Source organism: Hippoglossus hippoglossus, chromosome 16 (assembly GCF_009819705.1).
Source record: "Hippoglossus hippoglossus isolate fHipHip1 chromosome 16, fHipHip1.pri, whole genome shotgun sequence".
NCBI lineage: Eukaryota > Metazoa > Chordata > Actinopteri > Pleuronectiformes > Pleuronectidae > Hippoglossus > Hippoglossus hippoglossus.
Genome location: NC_047166.1, coordinates 960,702 through 974,669, shown reverse-complemented (window position 1 = coordinate 974,669; position 13,968 = coordinate 960,702). Strand labels below are relative to the sequence as shown.

The following is a 13,968-nucleotide window of genomic DNA, read 5'->3' as shown; positions in this document are numbered from 1 at the left end:
ATTTAAAACACATTTCTACAAACCTGATCTTTGCTTTTGACTCATTTTTATTTTTGGATAAAAATTGTGTGTTTCTTATTAGATTAAGTTATTTTTGATTTAAACATTTGTAATTAATTGTCTTGAAGCTGAAAACAGTCAAACCTTTTTTATTGTGGATTTTGGATTTGTTCGTTCCCTTTGGTGATTTTCTCTGTCAAACATCATTTACACTTTTCACATTCATAGATTAACAGTCGTTTACTTCCTGATTAAAATTCTACCTTTTTTAACAAAACTGTCTTGATGTGGTTTGAGTCACTTCTTGGTTGTTGAACTTTAACTTTGACACGTTTCACTTCTCAAAAAGAATTCATCAAGGTTTTGTTGTGAACCTGAACATCAGTGAACATCAGTGAGGAAACGCTATGAGGCCGATTTCCCAGCAGTGGTTTTGTGTTGTGGGAACTAAATCTATTTACACTGACATTATGGGACCGAAATCCAGTCTTCATGTCAATCATTAAATCTACTTGTGTTCTAGGTTTAAGTTCAGTTTAGGGTTAGACAAGCAACATTGACAGACGGTAGGGGGCAGCATCACTGAGAATTACTCAGGTGTAGCGTAGAAGAAGAAGAAGAAGGTGAATCCCTGCCTGTCTCTGATTGGTTTACCCTCGTGTTTTGACTCTGACTATCCAATCACTGCCCTGCTTACCTAACTGTAACCAATCAGAGATAGAGTAGGGGGCGGGTCTTCTCGCAGCTCTGGCGGAGAAGACCCGGAGAAACGAACCGTGACGTTGTTGAGACTCGACCCGGAACAGGACGCTCCTCCGTCGGCTGCTCTCTGCTGACTGTCCCCGGAACTGGAGGCTCCTCCGTCGGCTGCTCTCTGCTGACTGTCCCCGGAACAGGAGGCTCCTCCGCCGGCTGCTCTCTGCTGACTGTCCCCGGAACTGGAGACTCCTCCGCCGGCTGCTCTCTGCTGACTGTCCCCGGAACTGGAGGCTCCTCCGTCGGCTGCTCTCTGTTGACTGTCCCCGGAACTGGAGGCTCCTCCGCCGGCTGCTCTTTGCTGACTGTCCCTGGAAGTGGAGGCTCCTCCGTCGGCTGCTCTTTGCTGACTGTCCCCGGAACTGGAGGCTCCTCCGTCGGCTGCTCTTTGCTGACTGTCCCTGGAAGTGGAGGCTCCTCCGTCGGCTGCTCTTTGCTGACTGTCCCCGGAACTGGAGGCTCCTCCGCCGGCTGCTCTCTGCTGACTGTCCCCGGAACTGGAGGCTCCTCCGTCGGCTGCTCTCTGTTGACTGTCCCCGGAACTGGAGGCTCCTCCGCCGGGTGTTCTCTGCTGACTGTCCCCGGAACTGGAGGCTCCACCGCCGGCTCCACATTTTCTTGATTAAAATCCAAACATGTCCCTGTGTTTTTATTCATTGCTGACGGAGATGGTTTGAATAAAGTTTGATCAGTCTTTGTCAACAGGAGATAAAACTCGTGTCATCAGTCGGGTCTGGAGGAGGCAGCAGCTCCTGGAGCATCACTTCTCTGCTCTGTGATTCGCTGTGCCGGTTTAAAATGTTGTGGAGGAAAATATGGAGGGAGATTAATGTCACGAAGACCGTCACACTGTTTGAGGGTTGTTGTTGCAGACCGTATAAAGATGGACGACACTCGTCCCATGTACATGAAGGAAGCCAAAATATCTCTGATTGTGGAGCCGTGGGTCGAGGTCCCAAACCTGACCAATCATGTCATACGTCATGATTGACAGATGAGACTGTTTTTATATCATCAAATAACAAATTCAAACCAAACTGATCAACTGAACAAACATCAGAGAGATAAGAACGACCTGAAATGACAGAAACATCTTTACAAACATTTATTTAACGTCTACTTAGATGTTTTAGTTTGGTCCATGTCCCATCTGCTAACATGGAGGTGGCAGGGTTTATGACGGATATTGCAGCCAGCCACCAGGGGGCAATACAGACAGGACGACGTCCAGGTGGATATTTAAAATCTGAAAGCTTCATGTCTTCCTCACGTTTTACAGAATGAAATGTCCACATGAACTCCACAAACAATGAATGAATAGATGCTGCAGATAAAATAACTGAAAACTTCTGGAATCACTTTTCCAGTTTTGAAATATGAACACTAACGAGCGGAATGTTTCAAAGACTCTGTCACAGTTAGACAACAGTAACTAACTCCACATCTATAATAAGATAAGATAATCGTCATTGGTCCGTTACAGTTGTTACAGCAGCAGAGACTCAGAATGACGTCAACAAGAGAACATGAAAATGAAAACAATAAAATAGGCTATAAAATACAACTTTCACTACGAATGGAAATATTATTAGTAGAGAAACATATTTAATGGGTGATTGTTGTTTTATTATTATATATGCAATAATTAAATTTATATCAGAGAGGGTTGAATATCTCCTTCCTACGGGTTCCTGCTCACGTGGGAGTGGAAGGGAATGAGAAGGCAGATATTTTGGCAAAACAACGACGTACAGGCACCATTAAGCAAAACTATCATTAACGAATACAGTCACAAAACATGGCAAGAATACAGAGATTTAAATTACACAGGAACACATTGGTACAGCATTCAAAAACATGTAGGTGCTCGTGCAATCATCCTGTGTCACTGCACTTTACTTATAAAGTTCTATAAAAACCATCAGTGAAAGGTTTTACTTTGTACATAGTCACATTGAATGATTTGATTCTCTTGTCTCTTCATCCTGAGCTGCTGCTGTAACAAGTGTGGATCAATAAAGTTTCATCTGAACTTTACTTTAGTGCCAATCTACCGCTGCACTCTCCTCCTCCTCCAGACGGTGGCGGTAATGCACCGATGAGTTGTTCGCCAGCCGCCATTAATCCCCAGGAGAAGAAGAAGAAGTCCGCGCTAGCAGGAGGCGGGTAACAACACGGAGCTAACAACACGGAGCTCCGCGCAGACACACACCGACACCGGGTTCGGTTCTGAAAGTCACCGGGAAACGGTCAGCACCGGGTGAGGAGCGCGCACACACACACGCCGCAGCGGCCCGGGGGGGAGTGTGGGAGTTGTAGTTCTCTCCGCAGTGGGATGGCGGGCTAACAGGAGCTAACCGCTTTGAACCGGGGGCAAGTTTGAGCGCGCGAATCAACTCCGACGTTTATTGTGAAGAAGAAGGAGAGAGAAGGTGGATCTTTGATTTACAAGCATTTAGTTGGCTGCTGCTGTCCAATAAGTATTTCAATATGTAATAGATAATACTTACAACGGCGGCAGATACTTCCTGCAGTTTTCACATATGAATCCAGATTGTTGGTATAAACTTGTATTTACAGTCTACAGAGAAGTTGAACTCTATGAAATCCTCTGTGTGCTTGTTGGTACACATCTGGATACAAGTCTCTGTCAACCCGTTTGTCTTCCTCCCGTCAGGACACGTTGACACTCAGACGGACGGAGGCAGACATGAGTGAAGTGGTGGAGGAAGCCGTGGACAGCTCTGCAGTGTCCGAGGAGCAAGTGGAGGACCAGCAGGAGACGTCGCAGGAAGAGCTTTCCAGTGTGAACATGAGTCGTGTCAAAGCATCCGGTAAAGAGACGTTTGACACAACAGCTGATTCTTCTGTGGTGGTGAAACCTGAAACGAATCAGTTCATACAGGAGCTGTCACTGGTCGTCATAGTTTAGTCTGTGGCTCAGTTTGCTTTAGATGTTAAACTTCTTCACCGCTCTAAAAACAGTAGTTGGTGAAAGTACTAAAATGCATTAAAGACGTGGTATCACATCAGTGAAACATAGATTCACATACTCGCTAATGCGCGACTCACCATTTACGGCAGCATCGGATGCATGTTTGATGCTGGTGTTGGTTGTGGAACATCTCTATTGTTTACTTTCTGTTTTTCATCCTCGTTACAGTTGTTGGTGACATCATCGAGGGCAAGCGGCCAAAGAAAACCTTCGAGAGGTTCAATTTCCAGGCACCCAAGGAAATGGAGAAGCTCAAGATTGAAGATGGTGAATATTCAACTATGAGAGACATGGCTTCATTCCTGGAGATGAATATTTGTTATTTAAAAAGGAGCTATCCGGATATTTACAGATATAATACTGACGTTCTTTTGACTTCACATCTTTTCAGGTAGTGGAGATAAATTAGGAGACATTCCACACACCAGCTTCCAGCTCACCAAGATGAAGCCAGCTGATCTGAAACCTCTTCACGCCATCCTGTTCGACAGACTGGGAAAGGTACGAACATCCGCAGCCGTCGAGATGAAACCTTTTCACCTTCGGTCACTTTCAGTCCCAGTTTATTTAAGGATGATCTCTTTGCTCTTTCAACAGATAGCCACAATAAAGAAGAACTTGCGTCTGTTTAACGGATTTGGTTTCGATGGCGACAGTGAACAGTACATCAAAAAACGAGACAAGCTCCGCACGTAAGTTTCTGTGTAGAAACTTTCATCTGGTTGAATCCGAGGCTCAGTGAGCTTTACCTGATCTACAACTCAGCATTACTTTTCAACTCTGGGAATGAAAGCGGAAACATTCTCCATCCTTCAAACTGTGTTGATATAAACCGACAATAGACTGTCTTTACAATGACAAATGACTTTCTATGGAAATGAATAACTACATCTATTTAAAGATTTGTTTTAATTGCTGAAGGTGAACAATGAGCTTCATGTTTTCTTCTGTTCTTTTGATGCAGAAATTCAAATTTCAACAACAAAAAGCTGAAAGTTGTCTGTGGTGTTTTGGATCTGAAGAAGAACGGAGCTTACATGGATCTGGTCGACAGGATCATGACTTTCCTCATTGCACCTAAAAACAGTGGGAAGGTGAACTAAAGGAATCATTGCTTGTTAAAACATGATACAGTGACAATAAATAGTGTTTTTATTTTCTTATGATGAAATACATTTAATTTCAATGTTGAAGTTTTAAGTAAAGTTTATCTTGTAGTTTCAAACCTTAAAGTTTAGATTCTGAAGCTTCTGTTTGTGTCTCTGCAGCGTCGCCCTGCGAAGAAGGAAGAGGACGTCAGAGAGGAAACTGTCGGGCGACAACTCGAAGACACCGACCAAGAAAAAGAGCAAATCCAAACCCATGAGCTCGTCCAGTCCCAAAAAGTTCAAAGCCATGCTCATTTACTCTAGCAGTGACGAGGATGATGAGGAGGAGGATGAGAAGGTGGGGGCGTCGGCTGAGGCTGAGGGATCAGACATGGAGGAGAAACTGTCAGAGAAAGAGGAAGACCAGTCCGACAAGTCGGAGCATTCTGCTGACGAAGAGGAGGAGGAGGATTATGATGTGAGATTTTCCTGACCCAAGCACAGAACTGGAATGTTTGTGTTCTGATCCTCTGGGAAATGTTTCATTCACTTTCCAACAATTGTTTAAAATTTTTGGTTAATGGAATTTTTTTTAGGCCCAAACTCCACATTGTTCAAGCTGATAAGTACCACTATTTGATGACATTTTTACTTTACATATTTCTTTTAGTAGAAACTGTTAATTAATACCAGCAGTATTTTAATAAAATTGCTTTAAATGTTCATGTATAAGTAATTTTCTCTGCTACGCCCTGACAGTTTAATAAATAATTTTGTTTTACAGCCCAAAAAGAAGAAGCCTGCTGTGGTCAAACCTGCGGCCAAGACAAAGAACGCCGACAGCAGCAGCAACCGCAAAAACAACACGAACACAGGTGAGAGGGATCTGATCTAAACGTGTTGGTTCTTTAAAGCTGATCATCTACCTGGTGATAGAAAAAGATGAGTGTGAATCACCTGTCAGTGTAAGTAACAGACCATTTCCACAGTCGGCCTCATCACAGCTTTGTGTTTTCACGTGCAGCAGACGACAGTTCAGACGACGACGAGCCGCTCATCAAGATGATCAAGAAAGCCCCGACCGACGGACAGCTGAAGGACACGGTCCAGAGTTTGCTGAAGGAGGCGAATCTGGAGGAGATGACCATGAAACAGATCTGTCAGAGGGTGAGAGGCCGCCTCCGCTCACAGGCCTGAGAAAGGAGCAGAGCTATCTTTACATCCTGCACATTTCAAATTCATTTTAAATGAATAAGTCATCAAATAATTACAACACTTTCAGGTGTTTGACAGCTTCCCAGACCACGACCTGAGCAGCAAAAAGGACTACATCAAACAGACAGTCAAATCTGTGAGTATCTGAACACACACGCATATATATATAATTAATTAATCCACTCTTCTCAACTTAAACTTATTTATAACATATGTTTTTTATGTTCAAGAATTTTAAGGCAGTCGTAAAAAAGCCCCAGTGAAGTGTATAGAAGTTGGTTTGATGTTGGTGTTGTGACCGTTCTCTCACAGCTCATCACATGAAGATCAGGAAGTCGTGAAACTTCACAAGAGAAGAAGAGTTCAGCACAAAGGACTGAAAAGTTTGTTTCATTAGTTCTGTTTGTTTTCATAAAAAACTGTTTTATACATGATTGTTTTTTATTATTATGAATGTTTCACGTTAACTCCACATCGTTCATCTTTTTTAATGTTCTCTGCTCGAGTCCAAAGCAAAGTAGGAAAAAACATTTTTACCAATAAAAAAAGGACAATTTTTCAAAACAAGTGGAAAAACCAACATTTCTTCAACTTTACAAACTGTTGTGTAGTTTTCTTCAGTGAAGTCGACTTCATACAAGAGTTTGTATCAGAAAATCTGAATTAAACAACTGCTCTGTTAGAAAATGTTTGATTCATTAATTCTATAATTTGACTTGATGCATTTGGCTTCAAATACAAGCAGTTTTGCAGGTTACAATATTGGACATTGTAAGAATTCATGTGTTTTTGTGTTTGTTTTTATTTAAAACACATTTTTACAAACCTGATCTTTGCTTTTGACTCATTTTTATTTTTGGATAAAAAATTGTGTGTTTCTTATTAGATTAAGTTATTTTTGATTTAAACATTTGTAATTAATTGTCTTGAAGCTGAAAACAGTCAAACCTTTTTTATTGTGGATTTTGGATTTGTTCGTTCCCTTTGGTGATTTTCTCTGTCAAACATCATTTACACTTTTCACATTCATAGATTAACAGTCGTTTACTTCCTGATTAAAATTCTACCTTTTTTAACAAAACTGTCTTGATGTGGTTTGAGTCACTTCTTGGTTGTTGAACTTTAACTTTGACACGTTTCACTTCTCAAAAAGAATTCATCAAGGTTTTGTTGTGAACCTGAACATCAGTGAACATCAGTGAGGAAACGCTATGAGGCCGATTTCCCAGCAGTGGTTTTGTGTTGTGGGAACTAAATCTATTTACACTGACATTATGGGACCGAAATCCAGTCTTCATGTCAATCATTAAATCTACTTGTGTTCTAGGTTTAAATTCAGTTTAGGGTTAGACAAGCAACATTGACAGACGGTAGGGGGCAGCATCACTGAGAATTACTCAGGTGTAGCGTAGAAGAAGAAGAAGAAGAAGGTGAATCCCTGCCTGTCTCTGATTGGTTTACCCTCGTGTTTTGACTCTGACTATCCAATCACCGCCCTGCTTACCTAACTCTAACCAATCAGAGATAGAGTAGGGGGCGGGTCTTCTCGCAGCTCGGGCGGAGAAGACCCGGAGAAACGAACCGTGACGTTGTTGAGACTCGACCCGGAACAGGACGCTCCTCCGTCGGCTGCTCTCTGCTGACTGTCCCCGGAACAGGAGGCTCCTCCGCCGGCTGCTCTCTGCTGACTGTCCCCGGAACTGGAGGCTCCTCCGTCGGCTGCTCTCTGCTGACTGTCCCCGGAACAGGAGGCTCCTCCGCCGGCTGCTCTCTGCTGACTGTCCCCGGAACTGGAGGCTCCTCCGCCGGCTGCTCTCTGCTGACTATCCCCGGAACAGAGCTCCGTGTTGTCGGAGCCGCTGTGTGATGAAGAACCGGAGACCGTGAACCGGAACCGGCCACACACCGAGTGATTGACGGTAAGTTCCGTCCCGCTTCAGTCTGGATTGAATCGAGTCAAAAAGAAGAAGAAATCAAACTTCAGCTCAATAACAAGAAAAGTTAAACTGTGACTGATCCTCTTCTGTTTCTCTGGTGAAAGTTTTTAATCCTTCACTGAATTGATTTACAGTCAAATTAATACACAAGATAAAAGTTGTGTGTGTGTGTGTGTGTGTGTGTGTGTGTGTGTATATATATATATATATGGTCATTTCTTTTTTCAGTATTGATGTAATACACCTTTGTTAAACAACTTTTCAAGCTGCTTCCATTTATTATGTTGTGCCTGTTTTGTATTTACAATTTTAAAGAAGGAAAAGTTACAACACAAATACACAAACTAATGCATTCGATACAATAACAATATAAATTATATTTATCAAGCGTTTGTTCACTTTTATCTATGATGTATTGGTTTAAATTAATATTTTACCCAGTCGTGTGTTTAGTCAGTAATCTATCGAAGGTTCTTTTAAAGAAAACTTTAGAGTGAAATTAGTACATTTATCAATATAAAGTGAATCTATCAATAAACTGATATATTAATACATAATTATTACTTATTAACGAATGATTAAGCAGCATTTTACTCTTGTGTTTGATTTAAATTAAGCAGTTTAACCATTTTATATAGACATCCACTTATTATACGATTTATATAGAAGATCCCCCCTGGTGGCTGGCGTCAGTGCAGGTCATAAACACTGCCTCCTCCATGTTAGCAGATGGGACATCGACCAAATTACAAAGTTCATGTTAAATACATTTTATCTGTCATTTCCTCCTCGTTACTAGCAGGATGACGCAGGGTTAAGTAATCTGCAACTGCATGTCGGAGAAATGTGCAGTAAAAAGTACATGAGTTCACGATGCAGTGTATTAAGTATCATGAATTTCAAAGTACAGTGCGTAAGTTAATGTACTAAGTTATATTTCACCGCTGCCTGTGTATGTACTTTAATATAAAGTAATGTAGAGTACTGGAATGTTAAGGTTCAGGTTTTACTGCGTGAGCACACGAATAATGTTTGTAAGAAGAGAAAGGAAACTAGAAACACGTTTAGCAGCTTATCAGGTTTCTAATGAGGCAGGTAGTGTCAGAGGCTGTGTGTGTGTGTGTGTCTGTGTGTGTCTGTGTGTGTGTAGGTGTGTGTGGGTGTGTTCCCACCAGGATATCCTCCTCCAGTCTTTCGTCACCAGGGTTTGTCAGATTCAGTTGTTCAGTTTGTGTCGTGTTTACTTTCACGTGTTAACTTTCACTGCAGGTGTTTACTGTGTTAGATATTAGACAGACACACACACACACACACACACACACACACACACACACACACACACACACACACCTTGTACTTCTACCCTTTGTGAGAAACCTTTCAGCTCATGTTTGAATAAGAGCAAAAACAGTCTTAAATACCCAGAATCCATCTCAAACTTTACTCAGTTCTTTGGTAAGAATCTGGTAGTGGAGGTAAAGTCCACAGGATTCATCTCAGTAGTTGTTGGGTTGTTTCAGTCGGAACTCTGTTGACCTTTGACCTTTCACGGCGGCCGTCCTCTCCATCAGCGTCTGAACTGAACACCTGGATTTTGTAAATGTGTTTTCAGGTGATGGATGCAGAGGGCGGGGAGCAGTTCCTCGGCGGCGGCGGCGGCGGCATGGCGGCAGACAGCTGGCAGCTCGATGCTCCGTTCTGCTCCGACCTGGTGTTCTGCGGCTCAGAGAAACCCCTGCAGGACTGGGTGGTGGACCCCGACTGTGTGAGTTACCTGCACGTCTACGATGGAGCTGGTTAGGTATCGATGTGTTTATGTTTTAAACCTGAAGAACTGGCTTTGCCTCAGGCGACCGTGAATCACGACAGCGAATCAGAGGACGTGCTCTACGGCGTCGACCCAAACGAGGTGTTCGGCAGCGGACGGGCCGCAGACCCCTCGTCCGAGAGCGACAGCGGCATCTCTGAGGATCCTGTCGCCGAGAGCCGTGTCGCCGTGGTGACTGGGGCGACCACCACGCCGACCCCTGCAACCGTGTACCAGGTGGTTTACGACATCAGCGGGCTGGGAGCTGTGAAGGTGGAACCTGGACAAGAGAATGTGATCTCCATCGAGCTCGGTGAGGTCACAGGGTCATGTGAACCATCTGAGCGCACACAGCAAAGTTACTTTAGTAGTTGTTGATGTGTTTCTTTATCTATTCAGAAACTTGAACTGTCTTTAGATGGTAACTTCCTCTCTCTCCCTCCTGCACAGATGAGTGGAGCTCCCAGGTGTTGTTTTCAGACTCGTGCATCGTGAACGAGCTGCCCGTGGTCGCCGCATCTCGCCTCGGCGGCCTGGCTTTCATGGATCCTCCCAGCTCTGACGACGGCCTGGTGAGGATTTCTGAATCATTGTATGAACAAGACATTTTGTCCATGTGCCGCTCAGAGCCTCAGTTTGACCTGGAGGACCAATTCTTCTTCTGCAGTTGCAGTTGTATTCGGAACTTCAGCTGACGGAGGAGGAGCAGAAGCTGCTGAACCAGGAAGGAATCTCTCTGCCCAACAACCTTCCTCTCACCAAGGTCAGCCCCGACCCCGTCCTCCATCAGTTTAATGGACTCTTCACTGTCGTGTCTCATGTTAACGTCAATCAGACCCTGGGTCCTGGTCGACCTTTACCCCCGAGGACGCCAGGCACACGGACTGATTAAGAACAGAACAAGGGTTTTCAGACTGATGAGTCAAATCTTTGACTTTGTATTGGGGGGGGTGTTGACAAAGACTGACAAAGACGAACTTTGACTAAACTTTGTTTCCAGGCAGAGGAAAGAGTCCTGAAGAAAGTTCGGAGGAAAATCCGCAACAAGCAGTCGGCTCAGGACAGCCGCCGCAGGAGGAAGGAGTACATCGACGGACTGGAGGGCAGGTACGAGGAGCGACCATCTTTATTTACACCTCTACGGGCTCATATTGATGATGAGGAAAGTTTGTCAGGAGACGGATTCTGAACCAACTCTGCTTCAGTGGACGAGCAGCTCGACGTTATCGTCTTGTGGCAGCAGAGGAGATTTTTAATCATCATTGTGTGTGTGTGTGTGTGTGTGTGTGTGTGTGTGTGTGTGTGTGTGTGTGTGTGTGTGTGTGTGTGTGTGTGTGTGTGTGTGTGTGTGTGTGTGTGTGTGTGTGTGTGTGTGTGTGTGTGTGTCAGGGCGGCAGCGTGCTCGGCTCAGAACAAGGAGCTGCAGAGGACAGTGGAGCAGCTGGAGAAACGAAACATGTACGATCACATCTTCATTGATTATTAATCCGTCTTTATTGATAGAATTAGCAGAGACGAGATCTCAGACGCCTGTGTCACTGGACTGTGACCAGCAGGGGGCGCTGCTGTTTGTTTTCAGCAGCGACTGTTTCTACACAAACTACATGTGGAGTACATGTCGTTAAAGTTTCAGTTTATGGACAAACAGTTTGTTCAGTTTAAATGGAAGAAACTTGGTTTGAATCCCCAGATTCAAGCAACAGTTTCCTGTTTCACTTAAGATTAAGATAAGATTAAAATAAGATTAAGATAAGAGGACGTGACGGGATAAGACTGATCATGATCTCCTGAAAAATATCCTGAAGACCGGTGATTGGTTGACGTACTTTTAATTTTAGATTTGTCTGAATAAGTCTGGTGAGTAAAGTTGATGTGTTTCCTGTTCAGATCTCTTCTGACCCAACTTCGACAACTCCAGTCTCTGATCAAACAGACGGTCAGTAAGGGAGCCCAGACCAGCACCTGCTTACTGGTAGGTGTGTGTGTGTGTGTGTGTGTGTGTCTGTGTGTGTGTCTGTGTGTGTGTCTGTGTGTGTTCCAGGTGTTACTCATGTCTCCAGGTAATAAATGTAATGTCCTGTGAAGTCATGGAAACGCGACCCTCTGTGTTGTCAGATCATCCTCGTCTCTCTCGGTCTCATCATCTTGCCGAGTTTCAGTCCGTTCCGTCGTCACGCGTCTGGGGACGACGACTACAGACCGATAGGAGGTTGGTTCCTGTCGACATCACTTCCTGTTTTTACGTTGTTTTTAATCCTCTGATGCTCAGAATGAGACAAATCTGCAAAATATATTCTGTGGAACTAATCACAGTTTTATTAGGTTTGTGAAAACCAGCAGGAACAAAATGCTCCATATGAATGTAGCAGCAGCGTTTGTGAGTTAACCACTTTTTATCCCTTCCACATAAACATAAGTATAAATGGATTTTTTTATTTTCCAGTTATTTCCAGAAACATCCTGACAGACCCCTCCTCCTCCTCCTCCTCCTCCTCCTCCTCCCAGTCGGTGGAAGGTGGGATCGAGAGTCCGGCGGCTCAGTCCGACTCCTCGTCACCACCTTCTGCTCTCAGCCAATCAGGGCGCCCGGAGGGAGCTGCGCTTGTCCCCCAAGAACCAATAGAAAACCCTGAAAATGGGGATGTTGATGGCACAGCCCAGGAGGGGGAACCAAAAGGGAACAGCTCGGCTCTTGTTGCGGAGCCGACTGCGGTGAGAAGAAGAAGCCGTGACGCGGTCAAACCGGCGCACGCCGACGAGATGTAGACAAACTTTCATGCTTCCTTCACGTCTGATGTCGAGCTCGTGGAAGTTTTGTTGGAACGAATTCATGACGGCTGAAGGCGACTGTGTTACGCTTTGTTACAAGCTGTAAAAACATAACCAGCAGGGGGCGCTCTGATCAGTTGATTAGCATCAGATGACATCTGTTGGAAAAGGTCTGATGGGAAACAATGAGACAAACATGGCCGCCCGGGTACTGCTCAGGAATAGTTTGTACGTTTTGACAAGAAGAACGACGCCGCTCTGTATCGTGAATATGACGTAAGAGCCCGGAGACTGTTGACTTAGCATGAATAGCGGAAACTGGAAACCGCTAGCCTGTATTTTTCCAACAATAACAATAGAAAACAACACGTTGAATCTCACGTTTTGCCTTCGGATCATCTACACGACGAGTTTAAAGACGAGTTTTCCTGTTTTACCTTGTTACACAGCGCCCTCTGCTGGGTCTCTCCAGCACTGCAGGATTCTATGGCTGAAAAATCTCCAGACGATTTAACGACCTAACTTCGCTTTGGCTTTTTTATGAAAAATGTTGAATATTTTGGATGTGAATTTGTAATTATTCTCTGTTTAATTGTTTAAAAAAAAGAAGAGTTAAAGTTGAACGAGTTTATCTTCACGAAGTGGATTCAATTATTTATTTTGTTCCATTAACATGATGAAAAAGTTTAATTAGCGTGTAAATGGTGTTTTCTTATGAATTGATCCATTAATGTTGGAAGAAAATCTTTTTTTTCTGTCTGTTAAAAACATTTTCAAAAGAAAAATGTTCTAAACATTAATTAACTTCACGTCATAACTGTCATAGATATGAATGGTTAGATGTAAGAATTAAAGAACGTCATGGTCTGGTTTTCTGAATCTGTTCTGAAACATTTACACAAATTAAATCAAAGTTTTTTTAATCTGATTGAAAGTTGACTATTGATTATTTTCCTTCTTCACACAGTTCACGTTTTTCTTCTGCTGCTTCTCAACCAGGATCAAACTTTCTTTTATTTGCACGACGTGTTTCTCTCAGACCAAATAAAGATGGACATGGATGCGTCTCCAAAATGAAGCCAAAATATCTTTGAGACGAACTCTGTCATTTGTGGTGATGACGTCATTTGAAGTCAGTCTGTCCACCAATCAGGAGTCAGTGTCAGCTGTCAATCATGACGTCTCAGCCTGTTTTCATATCATTAATAACTAATTAAATCCAAACTGATCAGAAACACTTGAACAAACATCAGTGAGATCAGAACGACCTGAATCGACAGAAACATCTTTGACAAACATTTATTTAACGTCTACTTTGATGTAGAGGGTAAATGACTTATACTGCAGCCAGCCACCAGGGGGCGCTGGAGATGAAGATCTCATGATATCTGAGGTGCAGAG

The 13,968-nt window shown here is 43.5% G+C and overlaps 2 protein-coding genes across 5 annotated transcripts; both read left to right on the top strand.

Moving 5' to 3' along the window:
- Positions 1-2,865: 2,865 nt before the first annotated feature.
- Positions 2,866-6,574, top strand: LOC117776235 (protein DEK-like). The gene is made up of 11 exons (XM_034609947.1): positions 2,866-3,017; positions 3,442-3,590; positions 3,920-4,018; positions 4,143-4,252; positions 4,349-4,443; positions 4,716-4,845; positions 5,042-5,317; positions 5,624-5,714; positions 5,864-6,006; positions 6,122-6,190; positions 6,367-6,574. Exons 2-11 carry the CDS (start codon positions 3,467-3,469, stop codon positions 6,376-6,378), a joined length of 1,149 nt encoding a protein of 382 aa, XP_034465838.1. The 5' UTR covers positions 2,866-3,017; positions 3,442-3,466; the 3' UTR covers positions 6,379-6,574.
- A 1,098-nt stretch (positions 6,575-7,672) lies between these two features.
- On the top strand, positions 7,673-13,082 carry LOC117776588 (cyclic AMP-responsive element-binding protein 3-like protein 4). 4 transcript variants are annotated; one of them, XM_034610651.1, is made up of 12 exons: positions 7,673-7,973; positions 9,604-9,756; positions 9,841-9,962; positions 9,993-10,111; positions 10,249-10,370; positions 10,472-10,561; positions 10,799-10,905; positions 11,188-11,256; positions 11,686-11,770; positions 11,914-12,007; positions 12,242-12,570; positions 12,680-13,082. In XM_034610651.1, exons 2-11 carry the CDS (start codon positions 9,607-9,609, stop codon positions 12,562-12,564), a joined length of 1,281 nt encoding a protein of 426 aa, XP_034466542.1. In that variant the 5' UTR covers positions 7,673-7,973; positions 9,604-9,606; the 3' UTR covers positions 12,565-12,570; positions 12,680-13,082. The 4 variants fall into 4 exon arrangements, with proteins under 4 accessions (XP_034466542.1, XP_034466541.1, XP_034466540.1 ...); XM_034610650.1 differs by having other exon boundaries at positions 9,844-10,111; XM_034610649.1 differs by having other exon boundaries at positions 9,841-10,111.
- The last annotated feature ends 886 nt before the right edge of the window (positions 13,083-13,968 follow it).

Excerpts from the sequence above, each read along its gene's own strand:
- LOC117776588 (XM_034610648.1), top strand. The coding sequence starts at position 9,592 with ATGTGTTTTCAGGTGATGGATGCAGAGGGCGGGGAGCAGTTCCTCGGC. Across the intron at positions 10,562-10,798 it reads ACAACCTTCCTCTCACCAAG|GCAGAGGAAAGAGTCCTGAA; the intron begins GTCAGCCCCGAC and ends CTTTGTTTCCAG. Across the intron at positions 11,257-11,685 it reads CAGCTGGAGAAACGAAACAT|ATCTCTTCTGACCCAACTTC; the intron begins GTACGATCACAT and ends TTTCCTGTTCAG.
- LOC117776235 (XM_034609947.1), top strand. The coding sequence starts at position 3,467 with ATGAGTGAAGTGGTGGAGGAAGCCGTGGACAGCTCTGCAGTGTCCGAG. Across the intron at positions 5,318-5,623 it reads AGGAGGAGGAGGATTATGAT|CCCAAAAAGAAGAAGCCTGC; the intron begins GTGAGATTTTCC and ends TTTGTTTTACAG. Across the intron at positions 5,715-5,863 it reads CAAAAACAACACGAACACAG|CAGACGACAGTTCAGACGAC; the intron begins GTGAGAGGGATC and ends TTTCACGTGCAG.